The sequence below is a fragment of the Oncorhynchus keta genome, chromosome 35 (genome assembly GCF_023373465.1).
Source record: "Oncorhynchus keta strain PuntledgeMale-10-30-2019 chromosome 35, Oket_V2, whole genome shotgun sequence".
Taxonomy (NCBI): Eukaryota; Metazoa; Chordata; class Actinopteri; order Salmoniformes; family Salmonidae; genus Oncorhynchus; species Oncorhynchus keta.
In genome coordinates, this window is record NC_068455.1 from 15,925,803 (window position 1) to 15,952,299 (window position 26,497).

Below are 26,497 nucleotides of genomic sequence, written 5' to 3' on the forward strand. Positions count from 1 at the left end.
ATGACTCAGAATATGACCCAGATGCAGACACAGGAGGCAGATAGTACAGTTCTCAGATGATTTATTGTAAACATGGGGCAGGCAAAGGGCAGGTCGAGGACAGGCAGGGGTTTGTGATCAGGTCTGAGTCAGGCAGGTACATGACGGCAGGCAGGCTCGGGGTCAGGGCAGGCAGAGATTTGTAATTAGATCAGAGTCAGGCAGGTACAGGATGGCAGGCAGGCTCGGGGTTGGGTCAGGCAGAGGTTCGTAATTAGATCAGAGTCAGGCAGGTACAGGATGGCAGGCAGGCTCGGGGTCAGGTCAGGCAGAATAGTCAGAACCGGGAAAACTAGGAAACAGGAGACATAGGGCTGTGAGATATAGGTTTAATTCTGGACATGTGAAAAGTGGGATGTATACTGAGGGTACGGGGCAAAGGAAGATGAACAGCAGAGGGGCTAAGGATCTTGGAGATGGGGAAGGGCTGATCAAATAGCGGGGACAGTTTGCGGGACAGGTGGTGGGATTAGTGGAGACGAGGCAGCGAAGAGTCGTCTCCAGGTCCTGATTGGCTCTGTCCGACTGGCCGTTGGACTGGGTATGAAAACCAGAGGACAGGCTGGCCGATGACCCAATAAGGGTGCAGAACGCCTTCCAGAACTGGCTGAGAACTGGGGACCGCAATCTGAGATCATGTCGACAGGCAGTCCATGGTTCCGGAAGACGTGCTGCACCATGAGCTGGGCCGTCTCCTTAGCTGAGGGCAACTTTGGAAGGAGAATAAAATGGAAAACCGGTCCACCACCGTAAGGATGGTGGTGTTGCCATCAGACGGCGGGAGGCCCGTGACCAAGGACATATGGGACCAGGTGCAGTAAAGGACAGGAAGTGGTTGAAGGATGCCAGCCGGAGCTTGCCGCAGAGTCTCGTTCTAGGCACACACACTACAGGCGGCAATGAATGCAGAGACATCAGGAACAATGGTGGGCCACCAAAACCGTTGTCGGTCCTTGGTCCGACGGGAGCCAGGATGACAGGTGAGTCTCAAGGAATGTACCCATTCCAGAACAGGATCACGGACAGAGTCCGGGACAAACATCCGGTTAGCTGGGAACACTGTGCCTTGCGGACCAGACTCTCGATTCCCCAGAAAATAGCAGCCGCTAGACAGGAAGCAGAGAGAATGATCTCGGGGTCCGAGGGTGTAGTAAAAGGGCCTGTACAGACGTGGTAGGAAATAGTGAAATGGAAGCGAGTGAATTACAGGGCCCAAGTCGCCTGCCTGGAGTTGAGACAATTGGCGGTGCTGAGATATTCCAGGTTCTTATGGTCCGTCCACATAAAAAATGGTTGTTCTGCCCCTTCTAACCAGTTCCTCCACTCCTCCAACGCCATCTTGACAGCAAGAAATTCTCGATTTCCTACGTCGTAGTTCCTCTCGGCTGGATTAAGGCGATGGGAAAGGAAGGTGCAGGGATGCCGCTTCTGATCCTCGGCAGAATGTTGGGAGAGGACAGCCCCCACTCAAATGACCGAGGTGTCGACCTCCACCACAAACTGACGGGACGGGTCCGGATGGATTAAGATGGCGGCTGTAGGGGATCACTGCTTGAGGTCAGAGAATGCCCGGTCAGCTGCTGGAGACCATATGAACGGCACCTTGGGAGAGATTAGTGCAGAGAGGGGGGAAGTAAGGGTGCTGTAACCCCAGATGAAACGACGATAGTAATTGGCAAACCCCAGGAAAGGCTGCAGTTGCACTCTGGGTGTGGGTTGAGGCCAAACCACCACCGCTCTCAACTAGTCAGGTTCCACCTGAACACTCCCTGCAGCGATTCCTAGGAGCGAGATGGTGGTGCGATGGAACTCACACTTCTCCGACCTTCATGGACAGCTGCTTCTCCAGGAGACGCTAGAGGACCTGTCGGACATGGAGGATGTGCTCTTGAGCTGACCGGAAATAGATGAGGAGGTCGTACAGGGGGAAAAAAACACAAATCGGTTCAACATGTCTCGGAGCACGTAATTGACCAGGGCCTGGAACACTGCGGAAACGTTGGTCAGTCCGAAAGGCATCACCAGGTTCTCGTAGTGCCCACTAGCCGTGTTAAAAGCAGTTTTCCACTAATTCCCTTCCCGTATCCAAATCAGATCAAATCAAATTGTATTAGCCACATGCGCCGTATACAACAGGTGTAGTAGACCTTACAGTGAAATGCTTACTTACGAGCCCCTAACCAACGATGCAGTAAAACAAATATCAATAAGAATAAGAAATAAAGTAACAAGTAATTAAAGAGCAGCAGTAAAATAACAATAGTGAGACTATATACAGGGAGGTACCGGTACAGAGGCAATGTGCGGGGGCACCGGAGTGTCAAGGTATTTGAGGTAATATGTACATGTAGGTAGAGTTATTAAAGTGACTATGCATAGATGATGCACATGGCAAGCGGTGTAAAAGGGGGGGCAATGCAAATAGTCTGGGTAGCCATTTGACTAGATATTCAGGAGTCTTATGGCTTGGGGGTAGAAGCTGTTTAGAAGCCTCTTGGACCTAGACTTGGCTTGCCGTGTGGTAACAGAGAGAACAGTCTATGACTAGGGTGGCTGGAGTCTTTGACCATTTTTAGGGCCTTCCTCTGACACCGTCTGGTATAGAGGTCCTGAATGGCAGGAAGCTTGGCCCCAGTGATGTACTGGGCCATACGCACTGCCCTCTGTAGTGCCTTGCAGTCTGAGGCCGAGCAGTTGCCATACCAGGCAATGATGCAACTAGGCAGGATGCGCTCGATGGTGCAGCTGTAGAACCTTTGAGGATCCATGCCAAATCTTTTCAGTCTCCTGAGGAGGAATAGGTTTTGTCGTGCCCTCTTCACTATTGTCTTGGTGTGCTTGGACCATGTTAGTTTGTTGGTGATGTGGACACCAAGGAACTTGAGGCTCTCAACCTGCTCCACTACAGCCCCGTTGATGCGAATGGGGGCGTGCTCGGTCCTCTTTTTCCTGTAGTTCACAATCACCTCCTTTGTCTTGATCACATTAAGGTAGAGGTTGTTATCCTGGCACCACACGGTCAGGTCTCTGACCTCCTCCCTATAGGCTGTCTTGTTATTGTCGGTGATCAGGCCTACCACTGTTGTGTCATCGGCAAACTTAATGACAATGTTGGAGTCGTGTCTGGCCGTTCAGTCATGAGTGAACAGGGAGTACTGGAGGGGACTGAGCACGCACCCCTGGGGCCCCTGTGCTGAGGATCAGCATGGCGGATGTGTTGTTACCTACCCTTACCACCTGGGGGCGGCACGTCAGGAAGTCTAGGAACCAGTTGCAGAGGGACGTGTTTAGTTTCAGGATCCTTAGAGGGAGGTGTTTAGTTCCAGGGTCCTTAGCTTAGTGATGAACTTCGAGGGCACTATGGTGTTGAACGCTGAGCTGTAGTCAATGAATAGCATTCTCACATAGGTGTTCCTTTTGTCCAGGTGGGAAAGAACATCTGTGGATCTGTTAGGGTGGTATGCAAATTGGAGTCTAGGGTTTCTGGCATAATGGTGTTGATGTGAGCCATGACCAGCCTTTCAAAAGCACTTCATGGCTACAGACTAGAGTGCTACGGGTCAATAGTCATTTAGGCAGGTTACCTTTGCTTTCTTGGGCACAGGGACTATGGTGGTCTGCTTAAAACATGTTGGTATGCTTTCCGAAGGCCCAACTTGGAGAAGATGTTTACTCCTTGGAGAGGCTCGAAAGCTGAGGAGATGAGTGGTAGCAGTTAATGGTTTTTAACCGCAATGTCATTGAGACCCCGGTAGTCGATACACGGATGCAGGGTCTTGTCCTTCTTCTCCACAAAGAAGAACCCTGCGCCACCGGGGGAGGAAGAGGGACGCATAAACCCAGCAGTGAGAGAGTCCTCAATATACCTTTCCGTTGCGTTGGTCTCCGGTCCCGACAGGGAATAAAGTCGCCCCCGAGGAGGTGTAGTAGGTCGGTAGAAGGTCGATGGCGCAGTCATATGGCCGATGCGGAAGAGGAGAGGTGGCATGGGCCTTGCTGAAAACCTCTTGGAGGTCCTGGTATTCCGCAGGAATGGTGGAGAGGTTCAGGACTTCTCCCAAGCCACAGGAAGACTTCCCGGGGCAGGCAGCGCCGACTCCAGGCAATGTGCATGGCAAAACGGGCTCAAACCACGATAGAACCAGTCGATCAGAGGAGTGTGCCTCTGGAGCCAGAAGAATCCCAAAAACACGGGTGCATGAGGGGATTCAATGGGCAGGAACTGCACACTTTTACTGTGATTTTCCGACACTCTCTGGTTAATGGGAAATGTAATGTGGGTGACTCTGCCAATAGAGTGCCCTTCCAATGCCATGTCTTCCATGTCCATGGGAATGGAGAGGGTTCGTGTGGGGATTCCCAGCTCCAACACAAGGGTAGCGTCTAAAAAGCTCTCGTCGACCCCAAGAGTCAATGAAAACGCGGTTAGATTTGGACTGGTCACCCCACAACAGGGAAGCATGGAGAGATGTACGAGCAATGGAGGATGGGAAACACACGGTACGGCTCACCAGCGTACTCGTACCTACTTGATGAGCGTGGGTTTTTAATGGGCAGGTAGCTAAGAAATGTCCCGTAGCTCCACAATATAGACAGCTCTGGGTGTTAAGTCTGTGTATGCACTCAGCCGGAGACAATTTAGCCCAGCCCAGTTGCATGGGCTCCGAAGGAGGCTAGTCGGCAGCCCTCTGTGATTCACGAGAGAACTCGGGTGACATCGGGTTCACTCGGACATGTAGACTTCGGTGGTCTCCGGGATTCGAGGGCGGGCAAGAGTGACTGGGCACAGATTCCCTCTTCCTCCTACGTTCTCGTAGCCGCCCATCGATCCAGATCGTCAAGGCTATGAGGGAAACAACATCAGAAAAAGGAAGACAGGAAAGCATGCTGGTAAGACCTGACAAGACAAACTGGCAACAGACAAACAGAGAACACAGGTATAAATACACAGGATAATGGGGTGATGGGCGACACCAGAAGGGGGGTGGAGACAAGCACAAAGACCGGTGAAACAGATCAGAGTGTGACACTTACACAGCCTGGAGGTGTGATTTGGGTCATTGTCCTGTTCAAAAACAAATTATAGTGCCACTAAGCGCAAACCAGATGAGATGGCGTATCGATGCAGAATGCTGTGGTAGCCATGCTGGTTAAGTGTTTCTTGAATTCAACAGTGTCACCAGCAGAGCACCCCCAAACCTCCTCCTTTATGCTTTATGGTGGGAACTACACATTTACATTTACATTTAAGTCATTTAGCAGACGCTCTTATCAAGAGCGACTTACAAATTGGTGCATTCACCTTATGACATCCAGTGGAACAGCCACTTTACAATAGTGCATCTAAATCTTTTAAGGGGGGTGAGAAGGATTACTTTATCCTATCCTAGGTATTCCTTAAAGAGGTGGGGTTTCAGGTGTCTCCGGAAGGTGGTGATTGACTCCGCTGTCCTGGCGTCGTGAGGGAGTGTGTTCCACCATTGGGGAGCCAGAGCAGCGAACAGTTTTGACTGGGCTGAGCGGGAACTGTACTTCCTCAGTGGTAGGGAGGCGAGCAAGCCAGAGGTGGATGAACGCAGCGCCCTTGTTTGGGTGTAGGGCCTGATCAGAGCCTGGAGGTACTGAGGTGCCGTTCCCCTCACAGCTCCGTAGGCAAGCACCATGGTCTTGTAGCGGATGCGAGCTTCAACTGGAAGCCAGTGGAGAGAGCGGAGGAGCGGGGTGACGTGAGAGAACTTGGGAAGGTTGAACACCAGACGGGCTGCGGCGTTCTGGATGAGTTGTAGGGGTTTAATGGCACAGGCAGGGAGCCCAGCCAACAGCGAGTTGCAGTAATCCAGACGGGAGATGACAAATGCCTGGATTAGGACCTGCGCCGCTTCCTGTGTGAGGCAGGGTCGTACTCTGCGGATGTTGTAGAGCATGAACCTACAGGAACGGGCCACCGCCTTGATGTTGATGCCTTGATGTACACATGCGGACATCAGCAATTCACCTACTCTGCGTCTCACAAAGACACGGTGGTTGGTACCAAAAATCTCAAATGGTTTAAGCAGTCTCCTATGAACTGTTGATGTTGAGATGTGTCACTTGAACTCTGTGAAGCATTCATTTGGGCTGCAATCTGATGTGCAGTTAATTCTAATGAACATATCCTATACAGCAGAGGTAACTCTGGGTCTTCCTTTCCTGTGGTGGTCCTCACGAGAGCCAGTTTCATCATAGCGTTGGATGTTTTTTGCGACTGCACTTGAAGAAACTTTCAAAGTTCTTGGAATTTTCCGTATTGACTGACCTTCATGTCTTAAAGTAATGATGGACTGTCGTTTCTCTTTGCTTATTTGAGCTGTTCTTGCCATAATATGGACTTGGTCTTTTTCCAAATAGAGCTATCTTCTGTATACCACCCCTACCTTGTCACAATACAACTGATTGGCTCAAACGCATTAAGAAGGAAAGAATTTCCACAAATTAACTTTAACAAGGCACACATGTTAATGTTATGCATTCCAGGTGACTACCTCATTAAGCTGGTTGAGAGAAGGTCAAGAGTGTGCAAAGCTGCCATCAAGGCAAAGGATGGCTACTTTGAAGAATCTCAAATATAAAATATATTTTGATTTGTTCAACACTTTTTTGGTTACTAAATTGTTCCATATGTGTTACTCTACTATATAGAAAATAGTAAAAATAATGAAAAACCCTTGAATGTTTAGGTGTGTCTAAACTTTTGACTGGTACTGTATGTATGTGAAATGTATGTAATATAATATATAATAATGGTTTGTGGTTCAGGTAATGTCTTTCTCAGAGGTGCTAAAACAGCTGTGTACTTCTTAAAGCACAACAACGTAGAGCATTTCAAACGGGAAACATCTTCAGTTATAAGCTCATGCGTAACCTAATGTATTAAGTAAAGCTGAGAAATCATGTATAGATATGCATTTTCTTTTTTCTGATACATCACATAATATAATATGGTCACATTGTATGGATTACATGCCATTGTACAAAATAATGTAGGCCTACAATGTATATACATCTAAAAACAAATGTTATTTTGTGCCACTGTGGCACTTCATGAAGGTTAGTGGAATGAAGGTGTGGAATTTCAAAACTTCTGAGGTGTCCTATGCCATCAGCCTTCATACCTTAACAAGCTACTGTAGAGCAACAACAGCACATGGCTTGAGATAAGATGTCCCAGGGCCCATGTGCTCTGATAAAAAGTAGTGCACTATGTAGGGAATAGGATGCCATTTGGGATAGAAGCATTGATATCTTCTTAAATGTACAGTATTGTTAATTGACCACTTGAGTCTTTATTAGTCAGGTGAATAACTGGAATTCAACTACTTTCAGTAAACTGTAGTTTTGTGTCAAACTGTGGACAGAAAGTTACTTTAAATAGATGCAGCTGCAGGTTATTTCGTCACCAGACAACAGTTTACAGAACACGTTTTGTGAAGCCATACACTACTTTTGCCATTCCATTTTGAATAGAGGAGTCGATAAAGGAATACATTTTCCTGCATTACTCCATGTGGATATTGTGATGATGAGAATAAAATAATGTATTGTATAATTTGGTTGTAATAAAATATTGATTACACCTGTTTCATGCTAAATGTTGCTGTTTGAAATTATTTTCAAATGACAATTGTGTAAGCAATAATTCCAACTGTTCAGAGACTATACACCGATTCATCACACGATTTACAGTAGGCCACACGCACACACACACTGGTCGCAGTCGCGTTCCCCTATGACGCAAAAACCAATGGTTGCATGCTACGTTGTTGACTTTCAGATTGCTATAACATATGGTTAGCTGATACGTAAAATACCTCTCCAGGCTTTGTCAAATCTGGCAGGCGTCAACAACGTCTGGGCAGAGGAACGCGCCCAGTATGTCTACTCTCCAGGGCACGCCTTTCAGTTTGAATTGTTGACGTAGGACGCTCACGCCCCACGATTATCAGTTGCGGATTTGCTGCTCTCGGGCTAAATCTGTTCGGCCAGCCAATGCAGCTATACTAGAGGCCTCTGCCTGTACTTCCTGCGTATGCTATAAGTTTACAGTACATATCAGCCCATTTGTGTTCTGGCACGCTAGTTGCAACTTTCACCAGATGCACAGGTATCGGTAAGTCGGTTCTTCATTTCATATCGACTATTATTTCGATAGGGCAGTTTGTGTTATGGATATTTGTACAGAAAAGAGCATGACAAATGATGGACTCCATCGTTACAAGATAACTTTGTCCGACTACAGTAGGCCTAGCCTAGGAATAGTATGTATATCCCTATAGGTTATATCCCAATATCAAACGTTTTCATTTCAAACCTCTTTGGTTATAGCTATAAAGGTTTACAAACGTCCCGAAATAGATTTCTGCTTCAGTCGTTATTCTACTATTTCCATAAAAGTTCTTTGGACTTCTTCGGTCCAATGCAGCTCGTCTCAGTCAACACATATTTATAACGCCGTCTGAGATTGATACAATGGAGCCTTGAAGAAGTCGTGTCGCGAGTTTATTTACGTTTACGAAGCACGAGCTGTCAGACAGTAGATGTCGCGAGGAGGGGAGGGGCGCAGCCTACTTGTAAACTCTCAAAATACACTTTTTATGTTTGTCTATTAGACTTGATTATTCTTGGTTTTGGGACATCGGTAAGTTTAGTTCATCCATTAAAATATCGCATTAATTACTATTGTATGGTTTTGTTCATGTTATTCTGCATTCATATAGAATATTAGAAGATTCGCTGTAGACAGGAACTTGGGGCTTATTATGGGGAATTTTGTGGTGGGGGAAAATGAGTCATGCAGGAAAATTCCTCAATCTGCCCGATTTTGTGTCTTCCCTGCGGTGCCCTTCAAACCGCCCTTCTTTCATTCCTATCATTCCTAACAATGTATTGTCATGACTGGGCCTGCAATGCATTCTATTCTATTATTTTATCATATATCCTTACCTTGGGAGAGTAGTAGAAACATTGAAAGCACTGTCTTTTTCAATCATACAGACAATCATGTCAAATACATTGATAACACCTCATTACACGACAACGTCATTGTTGGGTGGGGTAGGTAGATTTTAAGTTCACATTCCACAGTATGCTAATTGGTCATAGGTATGCTTTAATGCACCACCCTCATTCCTTCATAGCCGGATGCAACAGTGCAGCACTGACCGAAGTATGTTGATTACACCCTTCAATGATTCATTTTGTGGTGTGTTCTTTGATCAGACCAGGTGTGTTATGTAGGCTGTGTGAGCGATCCTCCCAAGTATAGTAATGCTATGTCTTCTCTGAAGAAACCGTGGAGCCGAGAAGTAGGCCTAGATCTAGCTAGTGATGTTGTGTAGTTTTACTCAAGTATCTACAGCACCAGTCAAAAGTTTGGACACACCTAACTCATTCAAGGGTTTTTCTTTATTTGTACTATTTTCCACGTTGTAGAAAAGTAATGAAGACATAAAAACAATGAAATAACACATATACAATCATGTAGTAACCAAAAAAGTGTTAAACAAATCAAAATATATTTTATATTGGAGATTCTTCAAAGTAGCCACCCTTTGCATTGATGACAGCTTTGCACACTCTTGGCATTGTCTCAACCAGCTTCATGAGGTCGTCACCTGGAATACATTTCAGTTAACAGATGTTCCTTGTTAAGAGTTAATTTGTGGAATTTATTTAATTTTTAATGAGCCAATCAGTTGTGTTGTGACATGGTAGGGGTGGTATACAGAAGACAGCCCTATTTGGTTAATGACCAAGTCTGTCATTTCTCTTTGCTAATTTGAGCTGTTCTTGCCATAATATGGACTTGGTATTTTATCAAATAGAGCTATCTTCTGTCTGTATACCACCCCTACCTTGTCACAGCACAACTGAGTGGCTCAAATGTGTTAAGAGGGAATGAAATTCCACAAATTAACTTTTAACAAGGCACACCTGTTAATTGTTATGCCTTCTTGGTGACTACCTCATGAAGCTGGTTGAGAGAATGCCAAGACTGTGCAAAGCTGTCATCAAGGCGAAGGGTGGCTACTTTGAAGAATCTCAAATATAAAATATATTTTGATTTAACACTTTATTGGTTACTACATGATTCCATATGTGTTATTTCATAGTTTTGATGTCTTCAACTATTATTTTACAATGTAGAAGTAGTAAAAATAAAGAAAGACCCTTGAATGAGTAGGTGTGTCCAAACTTTTGACTGATACTCTGCTGCCTGTGACTGGAACGAATTGCAAAAATCGCTGAAGTTGGAGACTTTTATCTCCCTCACCAACTTCAAACATCAGCTATCTGAGCAGCTAACCGATCGCTGCAGCTGTACATAGTCTATTGGTAAATAGCCCACCCATTTTCACCTACCTCATCCCTACAGTTTTTATTTATTTACTTTTCTGCTCTTTTGCACACCAATATCTCCACCTGTACATGATCATCTGATCATGTATCACTCCAGTGTTAATCTGCAATATTGTAATTATTTGCCTACCTCCTCATGCCTTTTGCACACATTGTATATAGACTCCCCTTTTTTTCTACTGTGTTATTGACTTGTTAATTGTTTACTCCATGTGTAACTCTGTGTTGTCTGTTCACACTGCTATGCTTTATCTTGGCCAGGTCGCAGTTGCAAATGAGAACTTGTTCTCAACTAGCCTACCTGGTTAAATAAAGGTGAAATAAAAAATAAATAAAATACCTATTCTGAACATCCATAATTTACAGCTGTGAGCCAGTTGGTTGCAACATGAGGAAAAAAAGACATGCAGCAGTATCACTTCTATACTTCTGTGTTGTTGGTGGTAGTCTATCTCCAGTTGATCATCTGACAAAAGCTTTCTGTTTCTAATGGACTCTACACACACACACACACACACACACACACACACACACACACACTTACTTTTGAATACATATATTCTCTCTACTTCACCACAGGCAGAATTTGAGAGTGGTTATTTCTTTAGCCCCATTATTCAGCTTTTTACCAAAACACGTGGCGGGGTGGCTGTTGTTTTTCAAATGCCTGTTTAAATGTCTCTCCTCTCCTCCACAGGCTGGTGTGTCCAGATGACTCATCAGGAGCAGCAGGAGATCCTGTTTAGGGAGAGCCTGGAGGCAGCTATGTCCTGGATGAAGGCCGTCCAGGAGCGGCTCCGGCTCAACGACAACACCCAGGGCCCCCGGGCTGCCCTGGAGGCCAGACTCAGAGAGACAGAGGTGAGACCCAACCTTAAACAACTACTGACACAACCAACCACTGACACAACCAACCACTGACACAACCAACCACTGACACAACCAACCACTGACACAACCAACCACTGACACAACCAACCACTGACACAACCAACCACTGACACAACCAACCACTGACACAACCAACCACTGACACAACCAACCACTGACACTACTAACTACTGACACAACCAACCACTGACACAACCAACCACTGACACAACCAACCACTGACACAACCAACCACTGACACAACCAACCACTGACACAACCAACCACTACACAACCAACCAACACCAACCACTGACACAACCAACCACTGACACAACCAACCACTGACACAACCAACCACTGACACTACTAACTACTGACACAACCAACCACTGACACAACCAACCACTGACACAACCAACCACTGACACAACCAACCACTGACAACCACTGACACAACCAACCACTGACACAACCAACCACTGACACAACCAACCACTGACACAACCAACCACTGACACAACCAACCACTGACACAACCAACCACTGACACTACCAACCACTGACACTACCAACCACTGACACTACCAACCACTGACACAACCAACCACTGACACAACCAACCACTGACACAACCAACCACTGACACAACCAACCACTGACACAACCAACCACCAACCACTGATACAACCAACCACTGACACAACCAACCACTGACACAACCAACCACTGACACAACCAACCACTGACCAACAACCAACCAACCACTGACACCAACCAACCACTGACACTACCAACCACTGACACTACCAACCACTGACACTACCAACCACTGACACAACCAACCACTACCAACCACTGACACTACCAACCACTGACACAACCAACCACTGACACAACCAACCACTGACACAACCACCACTGACACAACCAACCACTGACACAAACTAACCACACAACCAACCACTGACACAACACTACCAACCACTGACACAACCAACCACTGACACTACCAACCACTGACACTACCAACCACTGACACAACCAACCACTGACACAACCAGCACACTGACACTACCAACCAACCACTGACACAACCAACCACTGACACAACCAACCACTGACACAACCAACCACTGACACAACCAACACTACCAACCACTGACACTACCAACCACTGACACAACCAACCACTGACACAACCAACCACTGATACAACCAACCACTGACACAACCAACCACTGACACAACCAACCACTACCAACCACTGACACTACCAACCACTACCAACCACTGACACTACCAACCACTGACACAACCAACCACTACCAACCACTGATACAACCAACCACTGACACTACTAACCACTACCAACCACTGACACAACCAACCACACTGACACAACCAACCACTGACACAACCAACCACTGACACAACCAACCACTGACACAACCAACCACTGACACAACCAACCACTGACACAACCAACCACTGACACTACCAACCACTGACACAACCAACCACTGACACAACCAACCACTGACACAACCAACCACTGACACTACTAACTACTCCTGACACTACTAACTACTCCTGACACTACTAACTACTCCTGACACTACTAACTACTCCTGACACTATTAACTACTCCTGACACTATTAACTACTCCTGACACTACTAACTACTACTGACACTACTAACTACTCCTGACACTACTAACTACTACTGACACAGGCTCAGAGAGACAGAGTTGGGTCTCACCCTGTTTCTCTGAGCCTGTCAGTACTTAGTTAAGGTTGGGTCTCACTGTCTCTCTAAGCCTGTCAGTAGTTAGTTAGAGTTGGGTCTCACCCTGTCTCTCTGAGCCTGTGTCAGTAGTTAGTTAGGGTTGGGTCTCACTGTCTCTCTGAGCCTGTCAGTAGTTAGTTAGGGTTGGGTCTCACTGTCTCTCTGAGCCTGTGTCAGTAGTTCTTTAGGGTTGGGTCTCACCCTGTCTCTCTGAGCCTGTGTCAGTAGTTAGTTAGGGTTGGGTCTCACTGTCTCTCTGAGCCTGTCAGTAGTTCTTTAGGGTTGGGTCTCACTGTCTCTCTGAGCTTGTCAGTAGTTAGTTAGGGTTGGGTCTCACTGTCTCTCTGAGCCTGTCAGTAGTTAGTTAGGGTTGGGTCTCACTGTCTCTCTGAGCCTGTGTCAGTAGTAAGTTAGGGTTGGGTCTCACCCTGTCTCTCTGAGCCTGTGTCAGTACTTAGTTAGGGTTGGGTCTCACTGTCTCTCTGAGCCTGTGTCAGTAGTTATTTAGGGTTGGGTCTCACTGTCTCTCTGAGCCTGTCAGTAATTATTTAGGGTTGAGTCTCACTGTCTCTCTGAGCCTGTGTCAGTAGTTATTTAGGGTTGGGTCTCAGTGTCTCTCTGAGCCTGTGTCAGTAGTTAGTTAGGGTTGGGTCTCACCCTGTCTCTCTGAGCCTGTGTCAGTAGTTATTTAGGGTTGGGTCTCACTGTCTCTCTGAGCCTGTGTCAGTAGTTATTTAGGGTTGGGTCTCACTGTCTCTCTGAGCCTGTCAGTAGTTCTTTAGGGTTGGGTCTCACTGTCTCTCTGAGCCTGTGTCAGTAGTTATTTAGGGTTGGGTCTCACTGTCTCTCTGAGCCTGTCAGTAGTTAGTTAGGGTTGGGTCTCACTGTCTCTCTGAGCCTGTCAGTAGTTAGTTAGGGTTGGGTCTCACTGTCTCTCTGAGCCTTAGTCAGTACTTAGTTAGGGTTGGGTCTCACCCTGTCTCTCTGAGCCTGTCAGTAGTTCTTTAGGGTTGGGTCTCACTGTCTCTCTGAGCCTGTGTCAGTAGTTAGTTAGGGTTGGGTCTCACTGTCTCTCTGAGCCTTAGTCAGTACTTAGTTAGGGTTGGGTCTCACCCTGTCTCTCTGAGCCTGTCAGTAGTTCTTTAGGGTTGGGTCTCACTGTCTCTCTGAGCCTGAGTCAGTAGTTATTTAGGGTTGGGTCTCACTGTCTCTCTGAGCCTGTGTCAGTAGTTATTTAGGGTTGGGTCTCACTGTCTCTCTGAGCCTGTCAGTAATTAGTTAGGGTTGGGTCTCACTGTCTCTCTGAGCCTGTCAGTAGTAAGTTAGGGTTGGGTCTCACTGTCTCTCTGAGCCTTAGTCAGTACTTAGTTAGGGTTGGGTCTCACCCTGTCTCTCTGAGCCTGTCAGTAGTTCTTTAGGGTTGGGTCTCACTGTCTCTCTGAGCCTGTGTCAGTAGTTATTTAGGGTTGGGTCTCACTGTCTCTCTGAGCCTGTCAGTAGTTAGTTAGGGTTGGGTCTCACTGTCTCTCTGAGCCTGTGTCAGTAGTTAGTTAGGGTTGGGTCTCACTGTCTCTCTGAGCCTGTGTCAGTAGTTATTTAGGGTTGGGTCTCACTGTCTCTCTGAGCCTGTGTCAGTAGTTATTTAGGGTTGGGTCTCACTGTCTCTCTGAGCCTGTCAGTAATTAGTTAGGGTTGGGTCTCACTGTCTCTCTGAGCCTGTCAGTAGTCTTTAGGGTTGGGTCTCACTGTCTCTCTGAGCCTGTCAGTAGTTCTTTAGGGTTGGGTCTCACTGTCTCTCTGAGCCTGTGTCAGTAGTTCTTTAGGGTTGGGTCTCACTGTCTCTCTGAGCCTGTGTCAGTAGTTATTTAGGGTTGGGTCTCACCCTGTCTCTCTGAGCCTGTCAGTAGTTCTTTAGGGTTGGGTCTCACTGTCTCTCTGAGCCTGTGTCAGTAGTTCTTTAGGGTTGGGTCTCACTGTCTCTCTGAGCCTGTGTCAGTAGTTATTTAGGGTTGGGTCTCACTGTCTCTCTGAGCCTGTCAGTAGTTAGTTAGGGTTGGGTCTCACTGTCTCTCTGAGCCTGTCAGTAGTTAGTTAGGGTTGGGTCTCACTGTCTCTCTGAGCCTGTCAGTAGTTCTTTAGGGTTGGGTCTCACTGTCTCTCTGAGCCTGTCAGTAGTTAGTTAGGGTTGGGTCTCACTGTCTCTCTGAGCCTGTCAGTAATTAGTTAGGGTTGGGTCTCACTGTCTCTCTGAGCCTATCAGTAGTTAGTTAGGGTTGGGTCTCACTGTCTCTCTGAGCCCGTGTCAGTAGTTAGTTAGGGTTGGGTCTCACCCTGTCTCTCTGAGCCTGTGTCAGTAGTTATTTAGGGTTGGGTCTCACTGTCTCTCTGAGCCTGTGTCAGTAGTTATTTAGGGTTGGGTCTCACTGTCTCTCTGAGCCTGTGTCAGTAGTTATTTAGGGTTGGGTCTCACTGTCTCTCTGAGCCTGTGTCAGTAGTTAGTTAGGGTTGGGTCTCACTGTCTCTCTGAGCCTGTCAGTAGTTCTTTAGGGTTGGGTCTCACTGTCTCTCTGAGCCTGTCAGTAGTTAGTTAGGGTTGGGTCTCACCCTGTCTCTCTGAGCCTGTCAGTAGTTATTTAGGGTTGGGTCTCACTGTCTCTCTGAGCCTGTGTCAGTAGTTAGTTAGGGTTGGGTCTCACTGTCTCTCTGAGCCTGTGTCAGTACTTAGTTAGGGTTGGGTCTCACCATGTCTCTCTGAGCCTGTGTCAGTAGTTATTTAGGGTTGAGTCTCACTGTCTCTCTGAGCCTGTGTCAGTACTTATTTGGGGTTTGGGACTCACCCTGTCTCTCTGAGCCTGTGTCAGTAGTTATTTAGGGTTGGGTCTCACTGTTTCTCTGAGCCTGTCAGTAATTAGTTAGGGTTGGGTCTCACTGTCTCTCTGAGCCTGTCAGTAGTTCTTTAGGGTTGGGTCTCACTGTCTCTCTGAGCCTGTCAGTAGTTCTTTAGGGTTGGGTCTCACTGTCTCTCTGAGCCTATCAGTAGTTTTTTATTTTTTATCTCACCTTTATTTAACCAGGTAGGCTAGTTGAGAACAAGTTCTCATTTGTCTCTCTGAGCCTGGTCAAGATAAAGTTAGCAGTGTGAACAGACAACAGAGTTACACATGGAGTAAACAATTCTCAAGTCAATAACACAGTAGAAAAAAATGGGCAATCTATATACAATGTGTGCAAAAGGCATGAGGAGGTAGGGAATAATACTGTCTTCAGATTAACACTGAGTGATAAATGATCAGATGGGCATGTCTCTCTAGCCAGGTAGAGATATTGGTTGGATATTGGTGTGCAAAAGAGCAGAAAAGTAATTTAAATAAAAACAGTATAAAAACAGTCTCTCTGAGGTAGGTGAAAAGGGTGAGCTATTTACCTATAGACTATGTACAGCTGCAGGGTTGGGTTAGCTGCTCTCTAGCCTGATGTTTGTAGTTGGTGAGGGGAGATAAAAGTCTCTCAGCCTGTCAGTAGTTATTTTTGCAATTGCTCCAGTCACAGGCAGCAGAGTACTGGAACGAAAGCCGGCCAAATGAGGTGTCTGGCTTTGAGGATGTTCAGGGTGAGGTCTCACCTGTCTCTCTGAGCCTGTGCGTGCTACGGATGGGTCTTGCCATCGTGACCAGTGAACTGAGATAAGGCGGAGCTTTACCTAGCATGGACTTGTAAATGATTTAGGTTGGGCCAGTGGGTCTGGCACGAATATGTAGGTGGGGCCAGCCGTCTCTAGAGCCTGTGTCAGTAGTTATTTAGTGGTGGGTCTCACTGCTTTAGTGACAAAACGGATGGCACTGTGATAGACTGCATCCAGTTTGCTGAGCACTGTCTCTCTGAGCCATTTTGTAGATGACATCGCTCTGAAGTCGAGGATTAGTTAGGGTTGGGTCTCACTGTTTCTAGCCTCAGGGTAGTTAGCTTGGGCAGCTCTGAGTGTCAGTACTTAGTTAGGGTTGGGTCTAGAAAGCTCTCTGAGCCTTTGATTTTTGATTGGAGATGTTTCTCTGAGTCTGGAAGGAGAGTTTGCAGTCTAGCCAGACACCTAGGTACTTATAGATGTCCACATATTCAAGGTTGGAACCATCCAGGGTGGTGATGCTAGTCGGGCATGCGGGTGCAGGCAGCTCTCTGAGTTGAAAAGCATGCATTTGGTTTTACTCTGAGCCGTTTAAGAGCAGTCTGAGGCCACGGAAGGAGTGCTGTATGGCATTGAAGCCTGTGTCGTTTGGAGGTTTGGTAGCACAGTGTCTCTCTGAGCCTGGGTCAGTAGTTAGTTAGGTTGGTCTCACTGTCTCTGTGTCAGTAGAGGTGGATCCTGCCCTCTGCAGCAAGAGCAACATCATTGGGTTGGGTATCACAGAGAAAAGAGCCGGCCCAGAGTTCTTTAGGGTTGGGTCTCCTGTGGCACTCTGAGCCTAGTCAGAGTTATTTAGGGTTGGGACAGCATGTCTCCTCTGATTTGACACACTGAACTCTGTCTGCAAAGTAATTTGAACCAGGCAAGGCAGTCATCTGAAAAAACCGAGGCTGTTGAGTCTGCCTGTGTAAGAATTTGGTGATTGACAGAGTCGAAAGCCTCTGGCGTCAGTAATTAGTTAGGTCGATGAAGACGGCTGCACAGTACTGTCAGTAGTTTTTATCGATGGCGGTTATGATATAATTTAGTAGCCTGAGTGTGGCTGAGGTGCACCCTCTGAGCCGGTCAGGTTAAACCAGATTGCACAGCAGGAGAAGGTGGGTCTCACTGTCTCTCTGAGCCTGGTCAGTGACCTGTTTGTTGACTTGGCTTTCAAGACCTTAGATAGGCAGGGCAGGTCTCACTGGATATAGGCCTATCAGCAGTTTGGGTCCAGGGTGTCTCCTCCTTTGAAGGGGGGATGTCTCTCTGAGCCTGTTCAATCCTTGGGGATCTCAGCCTGATATGAAAGAGAGGTTGAACAGGCTGGCCTGATAGGGGTTGCGACAATGGCGGCAGATAGTTTCAGAAATAGGGTTGGGTCCAGATTGTCAAGCCCAGCTGATTTGTACGGGTCCAGGTTTTGCAGCTCTTTCAGAACATCTGCTATCTGGATTTGGGTAAAGGAGAACCTGAGAGGCTTGGGTGAGGAACTACGGGGGGGCGGAGCTGTTGGCCGAGGTTGGAGTAGCCAGGCGGAAGGCATGGCCAGCCGTTGAGAAGTGCTTATTGAAGTTTTCGATAATCATGGATTAGTTCGGTGGAGACCGTGTTCCTAGCCTCAGTGCAGTGGGCAGCTGGGAGGAGGTGCTCTTGCCTCCATGGACTTCACAGTGTCCCAGAACTTTTTGGAGTTGGAGCTACAGGATGCAAACTTTTGCCTGAAGAAGCTGGCCTTAGCTTTCCTGAGCCTGTGTCAGTAGTTAGTTGGTTCCTGACTTGAGCCTGAACAGTTGCATATCACGGGGCTATTCGATGCTATTGCAGTCCGCCACAGGATGTTTTTGTGCTGGTCGAGGGCAGTCAGGTCTGGGTGAACCAAGGGCTGTATCTGTTCTCTGGTTCTGCAGTTTTTTGAACGGAGCATGCTTATCCAAAATGGTGAGGAAGTTACTTTTAAAGAATGACCAGGCATCCTCAACTGACGGGATGAGGTCACTGTCTCTCTGTCCTTCCAGGATACACGGGCTCAGGTCGATTAGAAAGGCCTGCTCTGAGCCTGTCAGTGTTTTAGGGAGCGTTTGACAGTGATGAGGGGTGGTCGTTTGTCTCTCTGAGCCTGTGGCAGTAGATACAGGGTTGAGGCAGTGACTGTCTCTCTGAGATCCTGGTCAGTGAAGACAGCGGAGGTATATTTGGAGGGCCAGTTGGTCAGGATGACGTCTATGAGGGTGCCCTTGTTTACAGAGTTAGGGTTGTATTTGGTGGGTTCCTTGATGATTTGCGTGAGATTGAGGGCATCTCTCTAGCCTTCAGATTGTAGGACTGCCACTGTCTCTGAGCATATCCCAGTTTAGGTGGGTCTAACAGGACAAACTCTGAAGCTCAGATGGGGGGTCTCAATGTCACAAATGGTGTCCAGGGCACAGCTGGGAGCTGACTCTGGGGTCGGTAGCAGGCGGCAACAGTGAGAGACTTGTTTCTGGAGAGAGTAATTTTCAAAATTAGTAGTTCAAACTGTTTGGGTATGGACCTGGAAAGTATGACATTACTTTGCAGGCTATCTCTGCAGTAGACTGCGACTCCGTCCCTTTGGCAGTTCTATCTTGACGGAAGATGTTATAGTTGGGTTGGAAATCTCTGAGCCTGTCATTTTTGGTGGCCTTCCTGAGCCTGATTCAGACACGGCAAGGACATCAGGGTTAGTCAGAGTGTGCTAAAGCTCTGAGCCTAAAACAAACTTAGGAGGAGGCTTCTGATGTCTGACATGCATAAAACCAAGACTTTTTCGATCACAGAAGTCAACAAATGAGGGTACCTGGGGACATGCAGGGCCTGGGTTTACCTCCACATCACCCGTTTCTCTGAACAGAGAAGGAGTAGTATGAGGGTGCGGCTAAAGGCTATCAAAACTGGTCGCCTAGAGCCTGGGGGCAGAGGATAAGAGGAGCAGGTTTCTGGGCATGGTAGAATATATTCAGGGCATAATGCGTCTCTCTGAGACAGGGTTATGGTGGGGTGCGGGTCTCACGGAGGTAAGCCCAGGCACTGGGTGATGATGAGAGAGGTTGTATCTCTGGACATGCTGGTTGTAGTTAGTTGGGTGAGGTCACCGCATGTCTGAGGGGTGGGACAAAGGAGGTAACAGGGGTATGCAGAGTGGATCTAGGGGCTCCATTGTGAACTAAAACAATGATAACTAACCTGAACAACAGTATACAAGGCATATTGACATTTGGGAGAGACATACAGCTGAGGCATACAGTAATCACAGGTGTTGAATTGGGAAAGCTAGCTAAAAACAGTAGGCGAGGCTAATCAGCTAGCACAACAAACAGCAGGTAAAATGGCGTTGACTAGGCAACTGGGTCGACAGATAAAACAAACAAGCAGAATGGAGTGTCAGTGATTAGTTGGGGTTGGGTCTCACCCTGTCTCTCTGAGCCTTTGTCAGTAGTTATTTAGGGTTGGGTCTCACTGTCTCTCTGAGCCTGTGTCAGTAGTTATTTAGGGTTAGGTCTCACTGTCTCTCTGAGCCTGTGTCAGTAGTTAGTTAGGGTTGGGTCTCACCCTGTGTCTCTGAGCCTGTCAGTAATTAGTTAGGGTTGGGTCTCACTGTCTCTCTGAGCCTGTCAGTAGTTCTTTAGGGTTGGTGATTTCAATGGTGCTTTCTCCATTTTGTTTGTTTTATACTGTTCAGGTCAACTTCAACCAAAACAAATTTCCTGCATTTCCATCAATTTCTGCATTTCCTCCACTCATTTGATAACATTTTCACTCTCAGTAGTTCTTTAGGGTTGGGTCTCATTTTTAACCAAATGTTGCAATTGTGATTTAGTCTCTCGAGCCTTGAGTGAACTTGGAAATAGCATATTCATTCTATTTATAGGGTTAGAATATAAATATTCTCTGAGCACTTTGAATTAGTTAGGGTGGTTTTTGACATAACAATGAATGAAATTGCCAGGGAGGGTTATTGTGACAAGGTAGGAACTGTCTCTCTGATGGTCAGTAGTTTTAGGTTGGGTCTCACTGTCTCTCTTTGTCAGCTACATTAAATATTTCTTCATGTAGCCAAGTTATTTATGCTTTGCCTATTCCTCGTCTTTGACAGGTTGAGACCAAACATTCAAATTCCGTTATAAAAGTTAGGGTTGGGTCTCACAGTCTTCTGAGCCATGCTGAGCACTTGTTAGGCTTTTTTCCTTCACTCTGCTGTTCAACTCATCCTGAGCCTATCTCAAGTTGTGTTGGGTTGGGTCAATTCTCTGAGGCCAGGTCATCTGATGCAGCACTCCATGGGTCTCCTGTTCTCTAGCCTGTCACAGCCTGGGTTGGGTCTCAGGTCAATGTCCAGTTGAAAAAGAAATTATAGTCTCACTGCTCAAACCAGATGGGATGGCATATCACTGCAGAATGATTGGGTCTCACTGTCTGGTCTTAGTATTTTGTGTTTTCTTTCTTTATTTGGTCAGGCCAGGGTGTGACATGGGTTTATTTTGTGGTGTGTTTTTGTATTGAGGTTTTAGTAGGTATTGGGATTGTGGCTGATTTAGGGTTGTCTAAGAATGTCTATGGTTGCCTGAGGCGGTTCTTAATCAGAGGCAGGTGATTAGGGTTGTCTCTGATTGGGAACCATATTTAGGGCAGCCATATTCTTTGAGTGTTTCGTGGGTGATTGTTCCTGTCTCTGTGTTAGTTGTCACCAGCCTGGCTGTATAGGTTTTCACATTCCGTTTGTTGTTTTTGTATTGTTAGTATTTTTTTTCGTCATTAAAGATGTATCGAACTATCCACGCTGCATTTTGGTCCACTCTCCTCTCAACGGAAGAAAACCGTAAGTTAGGGTTGGGTCACCCACCTCAGCCAGGACCAAGCGGGTTGGTCTGACAGGCTCTCTGAGCCAGGAGCTACGGTTTGGAGTATACTGACTTGGGAGGAAATAGACAGGTGGGTCTCGACCCAGAGAGTGCCGGAGCCCGCCTGGGATTCGCTGGAGCAGTGCTCTGAAGCAGGTTATCGGAGAATGGAGTTGGCGAAGCAAGCATGGCGGCGCGGACGGAAGACCGAGAGTCAGCCCCAAAAATGTATTGGGGGGCTCAGGGAGAGTGTGGCAGAGTCAGGGTTCAAACCTCAGCCAACTCTCCCTGTTTATCGTGAGGGCAGGGTCTCACAGGACTTCTGGCCGTGGGAGGAGATATTTAGGGAAAAGGACCCTGGACACAGCCTGAGAATATCGCCGTCTCCCAAAGAAGAACTGGAGGTGGGAAAACGGAGAGGCGCTGGTATGAAGAGGCAGCACGGCGACGCGGATGGAAGCTGAGAGTCAGCCCCAAAAATGTATTTGGGGGCTCACAGGGAGTCTGGCTACGCCAGGTAGGAGACCTGCGCTAACTTCCTGTGCTTAGGGGGGCTAAAGAGACCGGGCAGGCACCGTGTTATGCTCTGGAAGCACAGTGTCTCCAGGGTTGGGTGCATAGCCTCTCTGAGCCTGCGGTACATACCAGGTCTCACTGTCTCTGGCCGGGCTAGAGTGGGCATCTGAGCCAGAGTTAAGGTTGGGCAGGCTCTGTGCTCAAGAGCTCCAGTGCGCCTGCACGGTCCGGTCTATCCAGTGCCACCTCCACACACCAGTCCTCCGGTGGCAGCTCCCCACACCAGGCTTCCTGTGCGTGTCCTCGAGTCCAGTGTCAGTACCAGTGCCAGTCTCACCACGCACCAGGCCTCAGTGCGCCTTGCCTGTTAGCGCTGCCGGAGTCTCCTGAGCCTGTTCAGCGCAGCCAGAGCTGCCAGTCTGCATGGAGCAGCCAGAGCCTGCCAGTCTGCATGGAGCAGCCAGAGCTGCCAGTCTGCATGGAGCTCCAGTCTGCATGGAGCTGCCAGTCTGCATGGTCTCAGTCTCTCTGAGCTGCCAGTAGTTGTTATGGATCAGCCAGGGCTGTCTGTCTGCATGGGAGCAGCTAGAGCCGCCAGTAGTTAGCCAGGATCCACCAGTCTCTCTGAGCCAGGATCCGCCAGTCAGCCAGGATCTTCCAGAACCACCAGCTAGCCAGGATCTGCCAGAGCCAACTACCTGCCTGAGCTTCCTCTCAGTACTGGGCTTTCTCAGTGCTGGGCTTCCTCTCAGGGCTGAGCTTCCCATCTGTAACGCGTCCTAAGACTTGGTTCAACCAAAACAAATTTCCTGCATTTCCATCAATTTCTGCATTTCCTCCACTCATTTGATAACATTTTCACTCTGCCACGTAGCACAATATGGGCAATTTTTAACCAAATGTTGCAATTGTGATTTAGATCGAAACACTTGAGTGAACTTGGAAATAGCATATTCATTCTAATTCTATAGTTAGAATATACATATTAGTGAGCACTTTGAATTCAGTGGTTTTTGACATAACAATGAATGAAATTGCCAGGGAGGAGTTATTGTGACAAGGTAGGAACCAATCTGATGGTCAGTGTTTCCTAGGGAACCCTATTATCTTTGGCTACATTAAATATTTCTTCATGTAGCCAACACATTCACGCTTTGCCTATTCCTCTTTGACAGACAGAGACCAAACATTCAAATTCCGTTATAAAAGGTAGGAATGCCTTTCCAACAGTCTTGAAGGAGTTCCCACATGCTGAGCACTTGTTGACTGCTTTTCCTTCACTCTGCTGTTCAACTCATCCCAAACCATCTCAATTGGGTTGAGGTCGGGTAATTGTGGAGGCCAGGTCATCTGATGCAGCACTCCATCACTCTCCTTGTTCAAATAGCCCTTACACAGCCTGGAGGTGTGTTTCAGGTCAATGTCCAGTTGAAAAAGAAATGATAGTCCCACTAAGCGCAAACCAGATGGGATGGCATATCACTGCAGAATGATGTGGTAGTGTCACGCCTTGGTCTTAGTATTTTGTGTTTTCTTTCTTTATTTGGTCAGGCCAGGGTGTGACATGGGTTTATTTTGTGGTGTGTTTTTGTATTGGGGTTTTAGTAGGTATTGGGATTGTGGCTGAGTAGGGTTGTCTAAGAATGTCTATGGTTGCCTGAGGCGGTTCTTAATCAGAGGCAGGTGATTATCGTTGTCTCTGATTGGGAACCATATTTAGGCAGCCATATTCTTTGAGTATTTCGTGGGTGATTGTTCCTGTCTCTGTGTTTGTAGTCACCAGATAGGCTGTATAGGTTTTCACATTCCGTTTGTTGTTTTTGTATTGTTCGTATTTTTTTTTGTCATTAAAGATGTATCGAACTAACCACGCTGCATTTTGGTCCGACTCTCCTTCAATGGAAGAAAACCGTAACAGAGTCACCCACCACACCAGGACCAAGCGGCGTGGTGACAGGCAGCGGCAGCAGGAGCTACGAAGTTTGGAGTATACGACTTGGGAGGAAATAGACAGGTGGGCGGTCGACCCAGAGAGAGTGCCGGAGCCCGCCTGGGATTCGCTGGAGCAGTGCGAAGCAGGTTATCCGAGAATGGAGTTGGCGAAGCAAGCATGGCGGCGCGGACGGAAGACCGAGAGTCAGCCCCAAAAATTTATTGGGGGCTCAGGGAGAGTGTGGCAGAGTCAGGGTTCAAACCTGAGCCAACTCCCCCTGTTTATCGTGAGGAGCAGCGATCACAGGACTTCTGGACGTGGGAGGAGATATTGGACGGAAAAGGACCCTGGACACAGCCTGGAGAATATCGCCGCCCCAAAGAAGAACTGGAGGTGGGAAAAACTGAGAGGCGCTGGTATGAAGAGGCAGCACGGCGACGCGGATGGAAGCCCGAGAGTCAGCCCCAAAAATGTATTTGGGGGGCTCACAGGGAGTATGGCTACGCCAGGTAGGAGACCTGCGCTAACTTCCTGTGCTTACCGGGGGGCTACAGAGACCGGGCAGGCACCGTGTTATGCTATGGAACGCACAGTGTCTCCAGTGCGGGTGCATAGCCCGGTGCGGTACATACCAGCTCTTCGTATTGGCCGGGCTAGAGTGGGCATCGAGCCAGATAAGGTTGGGCAGGCTCGGTGCTCAAGAGCTCCAGTGCGCCTGCACGGTCCGGTCTATCCAGTGCCACCTCCACACACCAGTCCTCCGGTGGCAGCTCCCCACACCAGGCTTCCTGTGCGTGTCCTCGGTCCAGTACGACCAGTGCCAGCACCACGCACCAGGCCTTCAGTGCGCCTCGCCTGTCTAGCGCTGCCGGAGTCTCCTGCCTGTTCAGCGCAGCCAGAGCTGCCAGTCTGCATGGAGCAGCCAGAGCTGCCAGTCTGCATGGAGCAGCCAGAGCTGCCAGTCTGCATGGAGCTGCCAGTCTGCATGGAGCTGCCAGAGCTGCCAGTCTGCATGGATCAGCCAGGGATGTCTGTCTGCATGGAGCAGCTAGAGCCGCCAGTAAGCCAGGATCCACCAGTCGGCCAGGATCCGCCAGTCAGCCAGGATCTTCCAGAACCACCAGCTAGCCAGGATCTGCCAGAGCCAACTACCTGCCTGAGCTTCTCTCAGTACTGGGCTTCCTCTCACCTGAGCTTCCCATCTGTAACGCGTCCTAAGACTTGGTTGGAGTCCGAGCCGGAGCCGCCACCGTGGACAGACGCCCACCCGGACCCTCCCCTATGGGTTTAGGTGTGCGGCCGGGAGTCCGCACCTTGGGGGGGGGGGGTTCTGTCATGCCTTGGTCTTAGTATTTTGTGTTTTCTTTATTTATTTGGTCAGGCCAGGGTGTGACATGGGTTTATTTTGTGTTGTGTTTTTGTATTGGGGTTTTAGTAGGTATTGGGATTGTGGCTGAGTAGGGTTGTCTAGGAAAGTCTATGGTTGCCTGAGGCGGTTCTTAATCAGAGGCAGGTGATTATCTGATTGGGAACCATATTTAGGCAGCCATATTCTTTGAGTGTTTCGTGGGTGATTGTTCCTGTCTCTGTGTTTGTAGTCACCAGATAGGCTGTATAGGTTTTCACATTCCGTTTGTTGTTTTTGTATTGTTCGTATTTTTTTCGTCATTAAAGATGTATCGAACTATCCACGCTGCATTTTGGTCCGACTCTCCTTCAACGGAAGAAAACCGTAACAGGTAGCCACGCTGGTTAAGTGTGCCTTGAATTATAAATAAATCACCCAACAGTGTCACCAGCAAAGCACCATTACGCCTCCTCCTCCATGCTTCACGGTGGGAATCACACATGCGGAGATCATCCGTTCACCTTCTCTGCATCTCACAAAGACACAGCGGTTGGAACCAAAAATCTCAAACTTATCAGACTAAAGAACAGATTTCCACCAGTCTAATGTTCATTGCTCGTCTTTCTTGGCCCAAGCAAGTCTCTTCTTATTATTGTTGTCCTTTAGTAGTGGTTTCTTTGCAACAATTCGACCATGAAGGCCTGATTCACAGTCTATTCTGAACAGTTGATGTTGAGATGTGTCTGTTACTTGAACTCTGTAAAGGGAAAGGGGGATACCTAGCATTTATTTGGGCTGCAATTTCTGAGGCTGGTAACTCTAATTAACTTATCCTCTGCAGCAGAGGTAACTCTGGGTCTTCCTTTCCTGTGGCGGTCCTCATTAGAGACAGTTTTATCGTAGCGCTTGATGGTTTTTGTGACTGCACTTGAAGAATGACTGAACTTCATGTCTTAAGTAATGATGGACTTTCGTTTCTCTTTGATTTTTTGAGCTGTTCTTGCCATAATACAGACTTGGTCTTTTACCAAATAGGGCTCTCTTCTGTATACCAGCCCTACCATGTCACAACACAACTGATTGGCTC

General features: G+C 47.7%; 2 protein-coding genes across 2 annotated transcripts in view; one reads left to right on the forward strand and one right to left on the reverse strand.

The window, feature by feature from the left end:
• The first annotated feature begins 8,021 nt into the window (after positions 1 to 8,021).
• LOC118378258 (nesprin-3-like) overlaps positions 8,022 to 26,497 on the forward strand; it is a 79,190-nt gene continuing 60,714 nt past the window's right edge. The window contains exons 1-2 of the mRNA XM_052495867.1: positions 8,022 to 8,185; positions 11,132 to 11,295. Of these exons, the coding sequence (XP_052351827.1) occupies positions 11,146 to 11,295 (150 nt within the window). The 5' untranslated portion in view covers positions 8,022 to 8,185; positions 11,132 to 11,145. The remainder of the gene's footprint in view (positions 8,186 to 11,131; positions 11,296 to 26,497) is intronic.
• Positions 22,308 to 25,221, reverse strand: LOC127915886 (sericin-1-like). Its single transcript, XM_052496644.1, has 2 exons — positions 24,806 to 25,221; positions 22,308 to 22,375 (listed from the first exon to the last, which is right to left on the reverse strand). The coding sequence occupies exons 1-2, from the start codon at positions 25,074 to 25,076 to the stop codon at positions 22,362 to 22,364; spliced, it is 285 nt and encodes a 94-aa protein (XP_052352604.1). The 5' UTR covers positions 25,077 to 25,221; the 3' UTR covers positions 22,308 to 22,361.